General features: G+C 57.7%; 2 protein-coding genes across 19 annotated transcripts in view; both read left to right on the top strand.

The window, feature by feature from the left end:
* sec16a (SEC16 homolog A, endoplasmic reticulum export factor) overlaps nucleotides 1-15,780 on the top strand; it is a 115,069-nt gene extending 99,289 nt beyond the window's left edge. For all 13 annotated transcript variants that reach the window (XM_072488894.1, XM_072488892.1, XM_072488903.1 and 10 more), the window contains 2 exons: nucleotides 7,908-7,982; nucleotides 14,573-15,780. In XM_072488894.1, the coding sequence (XP_072344995.1) occupies nucleotides 7,908-7,982; nucleotides 14,573-14,641 (144 nt within the window). In that variant the 3' untranslated portion in view covers nucleotides 14,642-15,780. The remainder of the gene's footprint in view (nucleotides 1-7,907; nucleotides 7,983-14,572) is intronic.
* Nucleotides 15,781-17,047: 1,267 nt separating this feature from the next.
* Nucleotides 17,048-17,384, top strand: part of inpp5e (inositol polyphosphate-5-phosphatase E) — a 61,573-nt gene continuing 61,236 nt past the window's right edge. The window contains exon 1 of one of the 6 annotated variants that reach the window (XM_072488887.1): nucleotides 17,048-17,181. The gene's annotated coding sequence lies outside the window, so the exon portion shown is untranslated. The remainder of the gene's footprint in view (nucleotides 17,182-17,384) is intronic. The other 5 variants (XM_072488881.1, XM_072488883.1, XM_072488884.1 and 2 more) reach the window with 5 other exon arrangements.

The raw sequence follows: 17,384 nt of genomic DNA, 5'->3' as shown, positions 1-17,384 counted from the left end.
GCAGTGCTCCCGTCTGTCTGACTCGGCCGCTCTCCCGTCTGTCTGACTGGGCAGCGCTCCCGTCTGTCTGACTGGGCGGCGCTCCCGTCTGTCTGACTGGGCGGCGCTCCCGTCTGTCTGACTGGGCGGCGCTCCCGTCTGTCTGACTGGGCGGCTCTCCCGTCTGTCTGACTGGGCCGCTCTCCCGTCTGTCTGACTGGGCAGCGCTCCCGTCTCTCTGACTGGGCAGCGCTCCCGTCTGTCTGACTGGGCGGCTCTCCCGTCTGTCTGACTGGGCAGCGCTCCCGTCTGTCTGACTGGGCAGCGCTCCCGTCTGTCTGACTGGGCCGCTCTCCCGTCTGTCTGACTGGGCAGCGCTCCCGTCTGTCTGACTGGGCGGCTCTCCCGTCTGACTGGGCAGCTCTCCCGTCTGTCTGACTGGGCAGCGCTCCCGTCTGTCTGACTGGGCCGCGCTCCCGTCTGTCTGACTGGGCCGCGCTCCCGTCTGTCTGACTGGGCCGCGCTCCCGTCTGTCTGACTGGGCGGCGCTCCCGTCTGTCTGACTGGGCGGCTCTCCCGTCTGTCTGACTGGGCCGCTCTCCCGTCTGTCTGACTGGGCAGTGCTCCCGTCTGTCTGACTGGGCCGTGCTCCCGTCTGTCTGACTGGGCCGCGCTCCCGTCTGTCTGACTGGGCAGCGCTCCCGTCTGTCTGACTGGGCGGCTCTCCCGTCTGTCTGACTGGGCAGCTCTCCCGTCTGTCTGACTGGGCAGCGCTCCCGTCTGTCTGACTGGGCCGCGCTCCCGTCTGTCTGACTGGGCCGCGCTCCCGTCTGTCTGACTGGGCAGCGCTCCCGTCTGTCTGACTGGGCGGCTCTCCCGTCTGTCTGACTGGGCCGCTCTCCCGTCTGTCTGACTGGGCAGTGCTCCCGTCTGTCTGACTGGGCGGCTCTCCCGTCTGTCTGACTGGGCGGCGCTCCCGTCTGTCTGACTGGGCGGCTCTCCCGTCTGTCTGACTGGGCGGCTCTCCCGTCTGACTGGGCGGCTCTCCCGTCTGTCTGACTGGGCCGCGCTCCCGTCTGTCTGACTGGGCGGCTCTCCCGTCTGTCTGACTGGGCGGCTCTCCCGTCTGACTGGGCGGCTCTCCCGTCTGTCTGACTGGGCCGCGCTCCCGTCTGTCTGACTGGGCCGCGCTCCCGTCTGTCTGACTGGGCGGCGCTCCCGTCTGTCTGACTGGGCAGCGCTCCCGTCTGTCTGACTGGGCGGCTCTCCCGTCTGTCTGACTGGGCCGCGCTCCCGTCTGTCTGACTGGGCGGCTCTCCCGTCTGTCTGACTGGGCCGCGCTCCCGTCTGTCTGACTGGGCAGCGCTCCCGTCTGTCTGACTGGGCGGCTCTCCCGTCTGTCTGACTGGGCAGCGCTCCCGTCTGTCTGACTGGGCAGTGCTCCCGTCTGTCTGACTGGGCCGCTCTCCCGTCTGTCTGACTGGGCAGCGCTCCCGTCTGTCTGACTGGGCGGCTCTCCCGTCTGTCTGACTGGGCCGCGCTCCCGTCTGTCTGACTGGGCAGCGCTCCCGTCTGTCTGACTGGGCGGCTCTCCCGTCTGTCTGACTGGGCAGTGCTCCCGTCTGTCTGACTGGGCGGCTCTCCCGTCTGTCTGACTGGGCGGCGCTCCCGTCTGTCTGACTGGGCGGCTCTCCCGTCTGTCTGACTGGGCGGCGCTCCCGTCTGTCTGACTGGGCGGCTCTCCCGTCTGTCTGACTGGGCGGCGCTCCCGTCTGTCTGACTGGGCGGCGCTCCCGTCTGTCTGACTGGGCCGCTCTCCCGTCTGTCTGACTGGGCCGCTCTGCCGTCTGTCTGACTGGGCGGCTCTCCCGTCTGTCTGACTGGGCGGCGCTCCCGTCTGTCTGACTGGGCGGCTCTCCCGTCTGTCTGACTGGGCCGCTCTCCCGTCTGTCTGACTGGGCCGCTCTCCCGTCTGTCTGACTGGGCCGCTCTCCCGTCTGTCTGACTGGGCCGCTCTCCCGTCTGTCTGACTGGGCAGCGCTCCCGTCTGTCTGACTGGGCAGCGCTCCCGTCTGTCTGACTGGGCCGCTCTCCCGTCTGTCTGACTGGGCGGCTCTCCCGTCTGTCTGACTGGGCGGCTCTCCCGTCTGTCTGACTGGGCGGCTCTCCCGTCTGTCTGACTGGGCGGCTCTCCCGTCTGTCTGACTGGGCAGCGCTCCCGTCTGTCTGACTGGGCAGCGCTCCCGTCTGTCTGACTGGGCAGCTCTCCCGTCTGTCTGACTGGGCGGCTCTCCCATCTGTCTGACTGGGCAGCGCTCCCGTCTGTCTGACTGGGCGGCTCTCCCGTCTGTCTGACTGGGCCGCTCTCCCGTCTGTCTGACTGGGCGGCTCTCCCGTCTGTCTGACTGGGCGGCTCTCCCGTCTGTCTGACTGGGCCGCTCTCCCGTCTGTCTGACTGGGCGGCTCTCCCGTCTGTCTGACTGGGCGGCTCTCCCGTCTGACTGGGCAGCGCTCCCGTCTGTCTGACTGGGCGGCTCTCCCATCTGTCTGACTGGGCAGCGCTCCCGTCTGTCTGACTGGGCGGCTCTCCCGTCTGTCTGACTGGGCGGCTCTCCCGTCTGTCTGACTGGGCAGCGCTCCCGTCTGTCTGACTGGGCAGCGCTCCCGTCTGTCTGACTGGGCAGCTCTCCCGTCTGTCTGACTGGGCGGCGCTCCCGTCTGTCTGACTGGGCGGCTCTCCCGTCTGTCTGACTGGGCCGCTCTCCCGTCTGTCTGACTGGGCGGCTCTCCCGTCTGACTGGGCAGCGCTCCCGTCTGTCTGACTGGGCAGCGCTCCCGTCTGTCTGACTGGGCAGCTCTCCCGTCTGTCTGACTGGGCGGCGCTCCCGTCTGTCTGACTGGGCGGCTCTCCCGTCTGTCTGACTGGGCCGCTCTCCCGTCTGTCTGACTGGGCGGCTCTCCCGTCTGACTGGGCAGCGCTCCCGTCTGTCTGACTGGGCAGCGCTCCCGTCTGTCTGACTGGGCGGCTCTCCTGTCTGTCTGACTGGGCAGCGCTCCCGTCTGTCTGACTGGGCGGCTCTCCCGTCTGTCTGACTGGGCGGCGCTCCCGTCTGTCTGACTGGGCAGCGCTCCCGTCTGTCTGACTGGGCCGCTCTCCCGTCTGTCTGACTGGGCGGCGCTCCCGTCTGTCTGACTGGGCAGCGCTCCCGTCTGTCTGACTGGGCAGCGCTCCCGTCTGTCTGACTGGGCAGCTCTCCCGTCTGTCTGACTGGGCGGCGCTCCCGTCTGTCTGACTGGGCGGCTCTCCCGTCTGTCTGACTGGGCCGCTCTCCCGTCTGTCTGACTGGGCGGCTCTCCCGTCTGACTGGGCAGCGCTCCCGTCTGTCTGACTGGGCAGCTCTCCCGTCTGTCTGACTGGGCGGCGCTCCCGTCTGTCTGACTGGGCGGCTCTCCCGTCTGTCTGACTGGGCCGCTCTCCCGTCTGTCTGACTGGGCAGTGCTCCCGTCTGTCTGACTGGGCAGCGCTCCCGTCTGTCTGACTGGGCCGCTCTCCCGTCTGTCTGACTGGGCGGCTCTCCCGTCTGTCTGACTGGGCCGCTCTCCCGTCTGTCTGACTGGGCGGCTCTCCCGTCTGTCTGACTCGGCCGCTCTCCCGTCTGTCTGACTGGGCAGCGCTCCCGTCTGTCTGACTGGGCCGCTCTCCCGTCTGTCTGACTGGGCAGTGCTCCCGTCTGTCTGACTGGGCGGCTCTCCCGTCTGTCTGACTGGGCGGCTCTCCCGTCTGTCTGACTGGGCAGCGCTCCCGTCTGTCTGACTGGGCCGCTCTCCCGTCTGTCTGACTGGGCGGCTCTCCCGTCTGTCTGACTGGGCGGCTCTCCCGTCTGTCTGACTGGGCGGCTCTCCCGTCTGTCTGACTGGGCCGCGCTCCCGTCTGTCTGACTGGGCGGCTCTCCCGTCTGTCTGACTGGGCAGCTCTCCCGTCTGTCTGACTGGGCCGCGCTCCCGTCTGTCTGACTGGGCGGCTCTCCCGTCTGTCTGACTGGGCCGCTCTCCCGTCTGTCTGACTGGGCGGCGCTCCCGTCTGTCTGACTGGGCCGTGCTCCCGTCTGTCTGACTGGGCAGTGCTCCCGTCTGTCTGACTGGGCGGCTCTCCCGTCTGTCTGACTGGGCGGCTCTCCCGTCTGTCTGACTGGGCCGCTCTCCCGTCTGTCTGACTGGGCGGCTCTCCCGTCTGTCTGACTGGGCCGCTCTCCCGTCTGTCTGACTGGGCAGCTCTCCCGTCTGTCTGACTGGGCGGCTCTCCCGTCTGTCTGACTGGGCAGTGCTCCCGTCTGTCTGACTGGGCGGCTCTCCCGTCTGTCTGACTGGGCAGCTCTCCCGTCTGTCTGACTGGGCAGCGCTCCCGTCTGTCTGACTGGGCAGCTCTCCCGTCTGTCTGACTGGGCAGCTCTCCCGTCTGTCTGACTGGGCGGCTCTCCCGTCTGTCTGACTGGGCGGCTCTCCCGTCTGTCTGACTGGGCGGCTCTCCCGTCTGTCTGACTGGGCCGCGCTCCCGTCTGTCTGACTGGGCGGCTCTCCCGTCTGTCTGACTGGGCGGCTCTCCCGTCTGTCTGACTGGGCGGCGCTCCCGTCTGTCTGACTGGGCGGCTCTCCCGTCTGTCTGACTGGGCCGTGCTCCCGTCTGTCTGACTGGGCAGTGCTCCCGTCTGTCTGACTGGGCAGCTCTCCCGTCTGTCTGACTGGGCGGCTCTCCCGTCTGTCTGACTGGGCGGCTCTCCCGTCTGTCTGACTGGGCCGCTCTCCCGTCTGTCTGACTGGGCGGCTCTCCCGTCTGTCTGACTGGGCAGCTCTCCCGTCTGTCTGACTGGGCAGCGCTCCCGTCTGTCTGACTGGGCGGCTCTCCCGTCTGTCTGACTGGGCCGCTCTCCCGTCTGTCTGACTGGGCAGCGCTCCCGTCTGTCTGACTGGGCAGTGCTCCCGTCTGTCTGGCTGGGCCGTGCTCCCGTCTGTCTGACTGGGCGGCTCTCCCGTCTGTCTGACTGGGCGGCTCTCCCGTCTGTCTGACTGGGCAGCTCTCCCGTCTGTCTGACTGGGCAGTGCTCCCGTCTGTCTGGCTGGGCCGTGCTCCCGTCTGTCTGACTGGGCAGCGCTCCCGTCTGTCTGACTGGGCAGTGCTCCCGTCTGTCTGACTGGGCGGCGCTCCCGTCTGTCTGACTGGGCAGCGCTCCCGTCTGTCTGACTGGGCAGCGCTCCCGTCTGTCTGACTGGGCAGTGCTCCCGTCTGTCTGGCTGGGCCGTGCTCCCGTCTGTCTGACTGGGCGGCTCTCCCGTCTGTCTGACTGGGCAGCTCTCCCGTCTGTCTGACTGGGCAGCGCTCCCGTCTGTCTGACTGGGCAGCGCTCCCGTCTGTCTGACTGGGCAGTGCTCCCGTCTGTCTGGCTGGGCCGTGCTCCCGTCTGTCTGACTGGGCAGCTCTCCCGTCTGTCTGACTGGGCAGTGCTCCCGTCTGTCTGACTGGGCCGTGCTCCCGTCTGTCTGACTGGGCAGCTCTCCCGTCTGTCTGACTGGGCCGCGCTCCCGTCTGTCTGACTGGGCAGCGCTCCCGTCTGTCTGGCTGGGCCGTGCTCCCGTCTGTCTGACTGGGCAGCTCTCCCGTCTGTCTGACTGGGCCGTGCTCCCGTCTGTCTGACTGGGCCGTGCTCCCGTCTGTCTGACTGGGCCGTGCTCCCGTCTGTCTGACTGGGCGGCGCTCCCGTCTGTCTGACTGGGCGGCGCTCCCGTCTGTCTGACTGGGCAGCGCTCCCGTCTGTCTGACTGGGCGGCTCTCCCGTCTGTCTGACTGGGCAGTGCTCCCGTCTGTCTGACTGGGCGGCTCTCCCGTCTGTCTGACTGGGCAGCGCTCCCGTCTGTCTGACTGGGCCGCTCTCCCGTCTGTCTGACTGGGCAGCGCTCCCGTCTGTCTGACTGGGCAGCTCTCCCGTCTGTCTGACTGGGCGGCTCTCCCGTCTGTCTGACTGGGCGGCTCTCCCGTCTGTCTGACTGGGCAGCTCTCCCGTCTGTCTGACTGGGCGGCTCTCCCGTCTGTCTGACTGGGCGGCGCTCCCGTCTGTCTGACTGGGCAGCTCTCCCGTCTGTCTGACTGGGCGGCTCTCCCGTCTGTCTGACTGGGCGGCGCTCCCGTCTGTCTGACTGGGCCGTGCTCCCGTCTGTCTGACTGGGCAGCGCTCCCGTCTGTCTGACTGGGCGGCGCTCCCGTCTGTCTGACTGGGCCGCTCTCCCGTCTGTCTGACTGGGCAGCTCTCCCGTCTGTCTGACTGGGCGGCTCTCCCGTCTGTCTGACTGGGCGGCGCTCCCGTCTGTCTGACTGGGCCGTGCTCCCGTCTGTCTGACTGGGCAGCGCTCCCGTCTGTCTGACTGGGCGGCGCTCCCGTCTGTCTGACTGGGCAGTGCTCCCGTCTGTCTGACTGGGCCGTGCTCCCGTCTGTCTGACTGGGCGGCGCTCCCGTCTGTCTGACTGGGCAGAGCTCCTGTTCTCCCACCTCCTCTGTTGTCTGTTCAATCAGCTACAGGTCCTTATTTATGTTTGAAGCTGTTTTTCTCTCTCGCTAACTGTCTCCCCGTCTTGCCTGAGGTTGGTTTCTTTCAGTGGGGTTGGGGCTCCAGCGATAAGGCTGGTACAGACTCACCGCAGGGACTGTTATTTATTGTGCCATCCTAGATCCCAGAGGGTTGTTCAGCTATTGGAGGCATCATAGCTGAGTACAATCCTGTCTCTGCTGCCGTTCCATGCGTGCCACCTGTTCAGTATTGCGCTGATCAGGAGCAGGGCTCCTGAATCATCCTTCCCCAAACCAGGGACACTGGGTCTGATTGAGCTCTGGGAGCTTGTGTGGTCTTTATATCCTGAGCTGTTTGTGAACTAAACCCACTGGGTCATCAGTGAAAAGATAACTGCCGATCCCATAATTTTGTCTTTCCCTAAAATAAAGAACTTGCAATTTTATGGCTCCTTTCATTACCTCAGGATGTTCCCAAAGTGCTTCACAGCCATGGGAGGATATGTAGTCATTGCTGTAAATTGGGAAACAAGGCAGCCATTTGGTGCACAGCAAGATCCCACAAACAGTGATTTAACAATGGCAGATATCCTGCGGCACGGTAGCATAGTGGTTAGCACTGTGGCTTCACCGCGCCAGGGTCCTGGGTTCGATTCCCGGCTTGGGTCACTCTGTGTGGAGTCTGCACGTTCTCCCCGGGTCTGCGTGGGTTTCCTCCGGGTGCTCCGGTTTCCTCCCACAAGTCCCGAAAGACGTGCTTGTTAGGTGAATTGGACATTCTGAATTCTCTCTCTGTGTACCCGAACAGGCGCCGGAATGTGGCGACTGGGGGATATTCACAGTAACTTCATTGCAGTGTGAATGTAAGCCTACTGGTGACAACAATAAAGATTATTATTTTGCGATGTTGGTTGAGTGATAAGAATCTGCCATGACACCAGGGAGAACTCCCCTGCTCCCTTTGGAACTCACAGCCGTGGATTCTGTTATATTCCCCTGAGGGGGCAGACGGGACTTCATTCTCACATCTCATCCCGAGACAGCAGCTCTGACAGTGCAACTCCCTCGCGATCCTGCCCTGGGAATGTCGGCCTGGCTTTGCCACTAAAGCCTCTGAAATCTGACTTGAATCCAAGACCTTCAAAGGCATGCGTGCAGCTCACTGCTCCAGTCCCCGTTGAGACTGAGCCAAGGCCATTCTAACGATTACAGCAGCATGTTTCATTTCATGTACATCCCTTCAGCAGCGAGGCGCTTTGAGACATGCTGAGTTTGTGATAAATGTGTTCTATAAATGCAGCAGCTTTCTTTCCTTGTATTGTCTTGTGACATATTGTTGAGGCCAATTTGTGAAATGTTTGTGTCTTCCAGGCTGCCTCTCAGACTCTGCATGGTGGCCCTGCATCAGGAGCCGTTCAGTTTTACAACCCCGCACAGTTCCCCCAAGTAAGTATTGTTGTATAAATTTTGAAATAAGTTCTATTTTATGACCTGTTTAAATCTGTAGTGAATGTTAATCCCCTGTGTATAATTGTGGGTTGGAAATGCTGCTAAAGTCCGGGTGCGGCGATGACCAGCTGAGTCGCACGTTTCGGCAGCTCCCTGTGAAACGGACTTTTGGGCTCTTGATAGGAGCCCCAACGGCAATTTTGACGGCTAAAAACACTGTGCGGTAAACCAGAAGGGAATCCCCCCTGGATACGGATGGAAAAAGGAGGAGAGAGTGGCCAGATTGCAGTGGATCCTTTAGAACAGCGGCAAGGAAGGCAAGCAAAAACCAAGATGGCGTCGGAAGGTGGCAGTTTAACATGGGGCCCTGAACAACAAGAGTTCTTGAAATGCTGTGTGGAAGAGATCAAAAAGGAAATGAAGAAAGAGCTGTTGGCCCCGATACTACAGGCGATCGGAGGGCTAAAGGAGGAACAGAAGACCCAGGAGCGGGAGCTTCGGGTCGTGAAGGCAAAGGCAGCCGAGAATGAGGACGATATACAGGGCCTGGTGGTGAAGACGGAGACGCAGGAGGCACATCAGAAACGATGTGTGGAAAGGTTGGAGGCACTGGAAAACAACGCAAGGAGGAACAACCTGAGGATTCTTGGTCTTCCTGAAGGTGTGGAGGGAGCGGACGTCGGGGCATATGTGAGCACGATGCTGCCCTCGTTAATGGGAGCGGAGGCCCCGGCGGGTCCGTTGGAGGTGGAGGGAGCATACCGAGTGATGGCGCGAGGACCGAGAGCAGGAGAAATTCCCAGAGCCATAGTGGTGAGATTCCTCCGTTTTAAGGATAGAAAAATGGTCCTTAGATGGGCGAAGAAAACTCGGAGCAGTAAATGGGAGAACGCGGTGATCCGCGTTTATCAAGATTGGAGTGCGGAGGTGGCGAGAAGGAGGGCGAGCTTTAATCGTGCCAAGGCGGTGCTTCATAAAAAGAAGATAAAATTTGGAATGCTGCAACCGGCAAGACTGTGGGTCACATATCGAGGGAGGCACCACTACTTTGAGACGGCGGATGAAGCGTGGACTTTTATTGTGGAAGAAAAACTGGAATGAGTGGGTTATTAAAAAGAACGTTCGAACAAAGTGGTGGGGCGAATGTGGGGGGCAAAGAGGGGTTTTATGTACTAATCCTGCGATGTGGTAACTTTTCTCTCTCCCACAGGTGGTGATGGGGGGAGGAGGGGAGGTGGAGGAGATGGGGCGTTGGCCATTGGGGGCGGGGCCAAGGGAGAAGCGCGGGCTTGGTTCCCGCGCTATGATAATCATGGCGGGAATAGAGAAGCAGGAAGGAGGGGGCGTCGCACGGTGCGAGCCAAAGTCACGGGGGGAAGCCGAGGTCAGCCAGAGTTTGCTGACTTCTGGGAGCAACATGGGGGGAGTAATTACGCTAGCGGGGGATCTAGCGGGGGGGGTGGGAGGGGGGAATTACTGGGTTGCTGCTGCTGGGGAGAGGGGGGAGCTGGTATGGGAGGGGATGGGCGGGGGGGCACCGCCTGGGGGAGATACAGCTGCGTGGGAACCGGGTGAGGAGCTGGAAAAAGGTGATGGCTAATCGACAAGGGGGGGGGGGGTAGGAAGCCCCCCAACTCGGCTGATCACGTGGAACGTGAGAGGGCTCAACGGGCCGATAAAAAGGGCACGGGTACTCGCACACCTTAAGAAACTTAAGGCAGATGTGGTAATGTTACAGGAAACGCACCTGAAACTGATAGACCAGGTTAGGCTACGCAAAGGATGGGTGGGGCAGGTGTTCCATTCGGGGCTAGATGCGAAAAACAGGGGGGTGGCTATATTAGTGGGGAAGCGGGTAATGTCCGAGGCAAAGACTATAGTGGCGGATAACAGGGGCAGATACGTGATGGTGAGTGGCAAACTACAGGGGGAGACGGTGGTTTTGGTAAACGTATATGCCCCGAACTGGGATGATGCCAATTTTATGAGGTGGATGCTAGGACGCATTCCGGACCTAGAGATGGGAAAGCTGATAATGGGGGGAGATTTTAATACGGTGTTGGAACCAGGGCTGGATAGGTCGAAGTCCAGGACTGGAAGGAGGCCGGCAGCAGCCAAGGTACTTAAAGGTTTTATGGAGCAGATGGGAGGTGTAGACCCATGGAGATTTAGCAGACCTAGGAGTAAGGAGTTCTCGTTTTTCTCCCATGTCCATAAAGTCTACTCGCGAATAGACTTTTTTGTGCTGGGTAGGGCATTGATCCCGAAGGTGAGGGGAACGGAGTATACGGCTATAGCCATTTCGGATCACGCTCCACACTGGGTGGACTTGGAGATAGGGGAGGAAACAGGAGGGCGCCCACCCTGGAGAATGGACATGGGACTAATGGCAGATGAGGGTGTGTGTCTAAGGGTGAGGGGGTGCATTGAAAAGTACTTGGAACTCAATGATAATGGGGAGGTCCAGGTGGGAGTGGTCTGGGAGGCGTTGAAGGCGGTGGTTAGAGGGGAGCTGATATCAATAAGGGCACATAAAGGGAATCAGGAGAGTAAGGAACGGGAGCGGTTGCTGCAAGAACTTTTGAGGGTGGACAGACAATATGCGGAAGCACCGGAGGAGGGACTGTACAGGGAAAGGCAAAGGCTACATGTAGAATTTGACTTGCTGACTACAGGCACTGCAGAGGCACAATGGAGGAAGGCACAGGGTGTACAGTACGAATATGGGGAGAAGGCGAGCAGGTTGCTGGCACACCAATTGAGGAAAAGGGGAGCAGCGAGGAAAATAGGGGGAGTGAGGGATGAGGAAGGAGAGATGGAGCGGGGAGCGGAGAGAATGAATGGAGTGTTCAAGACATTTTATAAAAAATTATATGAAGCTCAACCCCCGGATGGGAGGGAGAGAATGATGGGCTTCTTGGATCGGCTGGAATTTCCCAAGGTGGAAGAGCAGGAAAGGGTGGGACTGGGAGCACAGATCGAGGTAGAAGAAGTGGTGAAAGGAATTAGGAGCATGCAGGCGGGAAAGGCCCCGGGACCGGATGGATTCCCAGTCGAATTCTATAGAAAATATGTGGACTTGCTCGCCCCGGTACTGACGAGGACCTTTAATGAGGCAAAGGAAAGGGACAACTGCCCCCGACTATGTCTGAAGCAACAATATCGCTTCTCTTAAAGAAGGAAAAGGACCCGCTACAATGCGGGTCCTATAGACCTATTTCCCTCCGAAATGTAGATGCCAAGGTCCTGGCCAAGGTAATGGCAATGAGAATAGAGGAATGTGTCCCGGGGGTGGTCCACGAGGACCAAACTGGGTTTGTGAAGGGGAGACAGCTGAACACGAACATACGGAGGCTGTTAGGGGTAATGATGATGGATGGCCCCACCAGAGGGTGAAACGGAGATAGTAGTGGCGATGGATGCCGAGAAAGCATTTGATAGAGTGGAGTGGGATTATTTGTGGGAGGTGTTGAGGAGATTTGGTTTTGGAGAGGGGTATGTTAGATGGGTGCAGCTGTTGTATAGGGCCCCAGTGGCGAGCGTGGTCACGAATGGACGGGGATCTGCATATTTTCGGCTCCATAGAGGGACAAGGCAGGGATGCCCTCTGTCCCCATTATTGTTTGCACTGGCGATTGAGCCCCTGGCGATAGCGTTGAGGGGTTCCAAGAAGTGGAGGGGAGTACTTAGAGGAGGAGAAGAGCACCGGGTATCTTTGTATGCGGACGATTTGCTACTATACGTGGCGGACCCGGCGGAAGGGATGCCAGAAATAATGCGGATACTTGGGGAGTTTGGGGATTTTTCAGGGTATAAATTGAACATGGGGAAAAGTGAGTTGTTTGTGGTGCATCCAGGGGAGCAGAGTAGAGAAATAGAGGACCTACCGTTGAGGAAGGTAACAAGGGACTTTCGTTACCTGGGGATCCAGATAGCTAAGAATTGGGGCACATTGCATAGGTTAAATTTAACGCGGTTGGTGGAACAGATGGAGGAGGATTTCAAGAGATGCGATATGGTATCCCTGTCAATGGCAGGGAGGGTGCAGGCGGTTAAGATGGTGGTCCTCCCGAGATTCCTCTTTGTGTTTCAGTGCCTCCCGGTGGTGATCACGAAGGTTTTTTTTAAAAGGATTGAAAAGAGCATCATGGGTTTTGTGTGGGCCGGGAAGACCCCGAGAGTGAGGAAGGGATTCTGACAGCAGGGATAAGGGGGGGGCTGGCACTACCGAGCCTAAGTGAGTATTATTGGGCCGCTAATATTTCAATGGTGAGTAAGTGGATGGGAGAGGAGGAGGGAGCGGCGTGGAAGAGATTAGAGAGGGCGTCCTGTAGGGGGACTAGCCTACAGGCTATGGTGACAGCCCCATTGCCGTTCTGACCGAGGAACTACACCACAAGTCCGGTGGTGGTGGCTACACTGAAGATTTGGGGACAGTGGAGACGGCATAGGGGAAAGACTGGAGCCTTGGGGGGGGTCCCCGAGAAGAAACAACCATAGGTTTGCCCCGGGGGGAATGGATGGGGGATATGGAATGTGGCAAAGAGCAGGAATAACGCAACTGAAAGATCTGTTTGTGGATGGGAAGTTAGCGAGTCTGGGAGTGCTGACCGAGAAATATGGGTTGCCCCAAGGGAATGCATTCAGGTATATGCAACTGAGGGCTTTTGCGAGGCAACAGGTGAGGGAATTCCCGCAGCTCCCGACACAAGAGGTGCAGGACAGAGTGATCTCAAAGACATGGGTGGGGGATGGTAAGGTGTCAGATATATATAGGGAAATGAGGGACGAAGGGGAGACTATGGTAGATGAACTAAAAGGGAAATGGGAAGAAGAGCTGGGGGAGGAGATCGAGGAGGGGCTGTGGGCAGATGCCCTAAGCAGGGTAAACTCGTCGTCCTCGTGTGCCAGGCTAAGCCTGATTCAGTTTAAGGTATTACACAGGGCACATATGACTGGAGCACGGCTCAGTAAATTTTTTGGGGTGGAGGATAGGTGTGCGAGGTGCTCGAGAAGCCCAGCGAATCATACCCATATGTTTTGCTCATGCCCGGCACTACAGGGGTTTTGGATGGGGGTGACAAAGGTGCTTTCAAAAGTAGTAGGAGTCCGGGTCGAACCAAGCTGGGGGTTAGCTATATTTGGGGTTGCACAAGAGCCGGGAGTGCAGGAGGCGAGAGAGGCCGATGTTTTGGCCTTTGCGTCCCTAGTAGCCCGGCGCAGGATATTGCTAATGTGGAAAGAAGCCAAGCCCCCGGGGGTGGAGACCTGGGTAAATGACATGGCGGGGTTTATAAAGCTAGAGCGGATTAAGTTCGTCCTAAGGGGGTCGGCTCAAGGGTTCACCAGGCGGTGGCAACCGTTCGTTGAATACCTCGCAGAAAGATAGACGGAATGGGAAAAAGAAGGCAGCAGCAGCAGCCCAGGATCGGGGGGGAGGGGTGGGGGGGAGGGGTGGGGGGGGGTGGGGGAGGGGTGGGGGGAGGGGTGGGGGGGGGGGGGGAGAGGAGGAACCAGAAGGACTCTCAGAGTTGTTAATATATACTGTATAGTATGTATAGGTCGTTGCTACAGATAATTATATATTGGACTGTTCAATTATATTTTTGGAGAGTGTTACTTGTGACAAGCGGTTGCCAATTAGGGCTAGTTTTCATTTTTGTTATTTATTATTTATTCATTTTTTGTTTATAAAAAATAGGTCATTGTTATTTGTGTTGTTATAATATTGTGTAAAGGATGCACAATGTACTGTGTTGGTTGACCAAAAATTTTCAATAAAATATTTAATTAAAAAAAAGGAAATGCTGCTAAATAAGAGAGTTTAATAGCATAAAGGGGGCTTTACTCTGTACCTAACTCCGTGCTGTACCTGTCCTGGGAGTGTTTGATGGGGACAGTGTAGAGGGAGCTTTACTCTGTATCTAACCCCGTGCTGTACCTGTCCTGGGAGTGTTTGATGGGGACAGTGTAGAGGGAGCTTTATTCTGTACCTAACTCCGTGCTGTACTCGTCCTGGGAGAGTTTGATGGGGACAGTGTAGAGGGAGCTTTACTCTGTATCTAACCCCGTGCTGTACCTGGCCTGGGAGTGTTTGATGGGGACCAGAGGGAGCTTTATTCTGAATCTAACCCCGTGCTGTACCTGTCCTGGGAGTGTTTGATGGGGACAGTGCAGAGGGAGCTTTACTCTGTATCTAATCCCGTGCTGTACCTGTCCTGGGAGTGTTTGATGGGGACAGTGTAGAGGGAGCTTTACTCTGTATCTAACCCCGTGCTGTACCTGTCCTGGGAGTGTTTGATGGGGACCGTGTAGAGGGAGCTTTACTCTGTATCTAACCCCGTGCTGTACCTGTCCTGGGAGTGTTTGATGGGGACAGTGTAGAGGGAGCTTTACTCTGTATCTAACCCTCTGCTGTACCTGTCCTGGGAGTGTTTGATGGGGACAGTGTAGATGGAGCTTTACTCTGTATCTAACCCCGTGTTGTACCTGTCCTGGGAGTGTTTGATGTCAGTGTTGTACGGGCTCCCCACCCGCCCCACTGTATTTCCCGTTTGCTCATTTTCTTTGTGACCTCTCAATTCCAGCCCTCTGCCGGACCTGCAGCCTCTCGACCGGGACGCTTCGTACAAAGGAAGTATCCAACATTGAAGTGAACAGACTTGGAATGAATTCTTAAATGAACGGAATTATAAATCCTTAATTGGGACACTGCAGGTGGCCTGCTGTGACATTTGCAGTTATCGGTGATTAAACTGGAGCGGTGTGTATTTTAATAGTTCTTTCCCTTGTAGGGACATCCAGAAATGCCAGTAATTACTTCATTGCAAGGTCCAGGGACTAAAAACTGAAGATGTGTGAAATGTAAAATTTATTCCAGGCTTAGCCAGTTGAATAATAAACCAAGCCTATTGGGAGCTATAGCTACATGCCTGAAGTAACAATGCAACATGATATTAGAAGAAAACACACACCCTCTGAAAGTGACTGTAAGTGTCAGAGCAACTACTGCGCGATGGAATTGGCGTAACCCAGATCCTGGCATGCCCAGAAAGATGCCCAGCACGAAACCATCCTTTGATTGCTGTAACTGTTCAGTTTTAAATGAGCAAAGTGTGAATGGGTGGGAAGAGCATTGGTGAAGATTGGGAGGGAGGGCTGGGGGGAGGGGGAAAGAGAAAAATATTCAAAAGATTGTCCCTAATGATTTGTATTTAGGTAATATATATAAAAGGCTGCTGTAAGAGAGTATTGTATAGCCAGACCCACCTGTTGTACATTAATACTTAAAATATCTGGAGGATTGTGTGAATAAATCTTAACATGTGCAATACCGATGCTATCTTCCTCATTCTGGGAGAAGATTCAACAGGACATGGGAAGAAAAGGACAGAACAGCCAGACAAGCTGTGAGGAGCTTTGGTCCTCTCGAAGGATCAGCCCCTCATGTGTCTCAAAGTAAACAGTATTCCTTAAGGTGCTGTGTCCAGTTGCCTGTCGTACAGCAAAGTTCCAAACCGCCACAGAGATGCAGTATGATTTGGGGATGGTTTTGTACAGAATGAAATCTGCTGACCTCATGGTCCTGTGATTTTTCCCCCACTGTCAATTGTCTTTAACTGTACCCTGCAAACTCTATCTCCTGTAGTTTAGTACCTTCTCACATGTAGACTGCATAATATTTCAGATTCAGAGGCTCTTCTCTTGCCTGAGAAGTTTATTTTCTTGTGTTAAGGATGCACACTGTAAATTGTTGAAAGGAAATAAAATATTTTGCGTTCTTGAACACTTTCAACCTCTTTCCCAGTCTGCATTTTGTTCGTTATTTTTACTCATTCTGAGGATGTGGGCATCACTGGTGAGGGCAGCGTCTTTTGTTCATCTTTAACTTGCCTTGAGAAGGCGGTTGTGAGACATTGCTTTGAACCGCTGCGGGTTTATGTGGTGTAGGTACGCCTACAGTGCTGTTGGTGGGGGGAGAGAGATCCAGTGACAGTGAAGCAACGGTGATATATTTCCAAGTCAGGATGGTGAGCGACTTTTTTTGTGTGGTGGTGGGGTGGTGAACTTTCAGGTGATGATGTTCCTCGTGCGTCTGCTGCCTTTGCCCTTCTAGGCGGCAAGAGGTTGCAGGGTTGGTAGGTTCCGTTAAACCCGTGTGCCAGTGTCCTGGGTGGTGTTGAGCTTGTCTGAATGCAGCTCCAGGCAAGTGGAGTTTTCCCTTGCATCCCTGTCTGGTGCCTTGTGGATGACGGAGAGGGTTTGGGGAGTGGGGAGGTGATTTTGCAATGTGCCAAAAGTTATCGTGAGGGGGGTCTTGAGGCGATTAGTTTGACAGAATTTGGTAAACTAGGACATTTAAATGACATCTGAGATGGGCTGAAAACCCAGGGGAGAATCAATAGGGGTTCAGCAGGAGCTGAACCATTAACTCTCTCCCCACAGATGCTGCCTGACCTGCTGAGTGTGTTTTATTTCTGACATCCAGCATTGTTTTGTTTACTCTCAGATCAAGGAGTTTTTATCAGTTCAGTTGATGTTAGAGGTCACAAAAAAACTTTTATTATGTTTGTCTGTCTGACAGCAGGTTTCTGATCTTAAGCCAGGAAGAAGAGTAGGATTTGCTCCAGTTCCTGGGCAGAGTCTTCCACTATCCCAGCATGCACTGCAGGCCCGGTTCTCAGCGCCGTCCGCCCAGCGCAATGCGAGCTCACACCTCCACTATCCCGGCATGCACTGCAGGCCCGGAGCTCAGCGCCGTCCGCCCAGCGCAATGCGAGCTCACACCTCCACTATCCCGGCATGCATTGCAGGCCCGGAGCTCAGCGCCGTCCGCCCAGCGCAATGCGAGCTCACTCCTCCACTATCCCGGCATGCACTGCAGGCCCGGAGCTCAGCGCCGTCCGCCCAGCGCAATGCGAGCTCACACCTCCACTATCCCGGCATGCACTGCAGGCCCGGAGCTCAGCGCCGTCCGCCCAGCGCAATGCGAGCTCACTCCTCCACTATCCCGGCATGCGTGACGGCTCCCGGGCTGGGAGGAGACCGCGTTCCCGGCATGCACCGTGCCTGGCGGCTCCGCCCCCCCCCCCCCCCACCAGCGGTCCGGTTGCTAAGGGCCTCAGGCGGTTCCATGGCCGCGGCGTTCGGTCCTGTGAGCGGAGCAGGGAGCCCGGCAGCGGGGCCGGGGTGTGAGGTGAGCGGAGAGGCAGATGTTTGTGATCGCGGCGGAGGCCTGGAGTGCGGTCCCGCCGAATGATGGCCCATTCGACTGTGTGGGGAATCGCGGCTCCACCTGGGGGTACTGAGGCCAACTGTGTCCCCGGGGTGGGGGTGGAGGAGATACCCGCTTCTGGGTGGTCCTGAGTCCCTCAGGGAGCCCCCCCTCCCGGGGCCACA

Source organism: Scyliorhinus torazame, chromosome 22 (assembly GCF_047496885.1).
Source record: "Scyliorhinus torazame isolate Kashiwa2021f chromosome 22, sScyTor2.1, whole genome shotgun sequence".
Lineage (NCBI taxonomy): Eukaryota > Metazoa > Chordata > Chondrichthyes > Carcharhiniformes > Scyliorhinidae > Scyliorhinus > Scyliorhinus torazame.
Note: the sequence above shows the minus strand (reverse complement) of the source record. Positions and strands in the feature narration are given on the sequence as shown.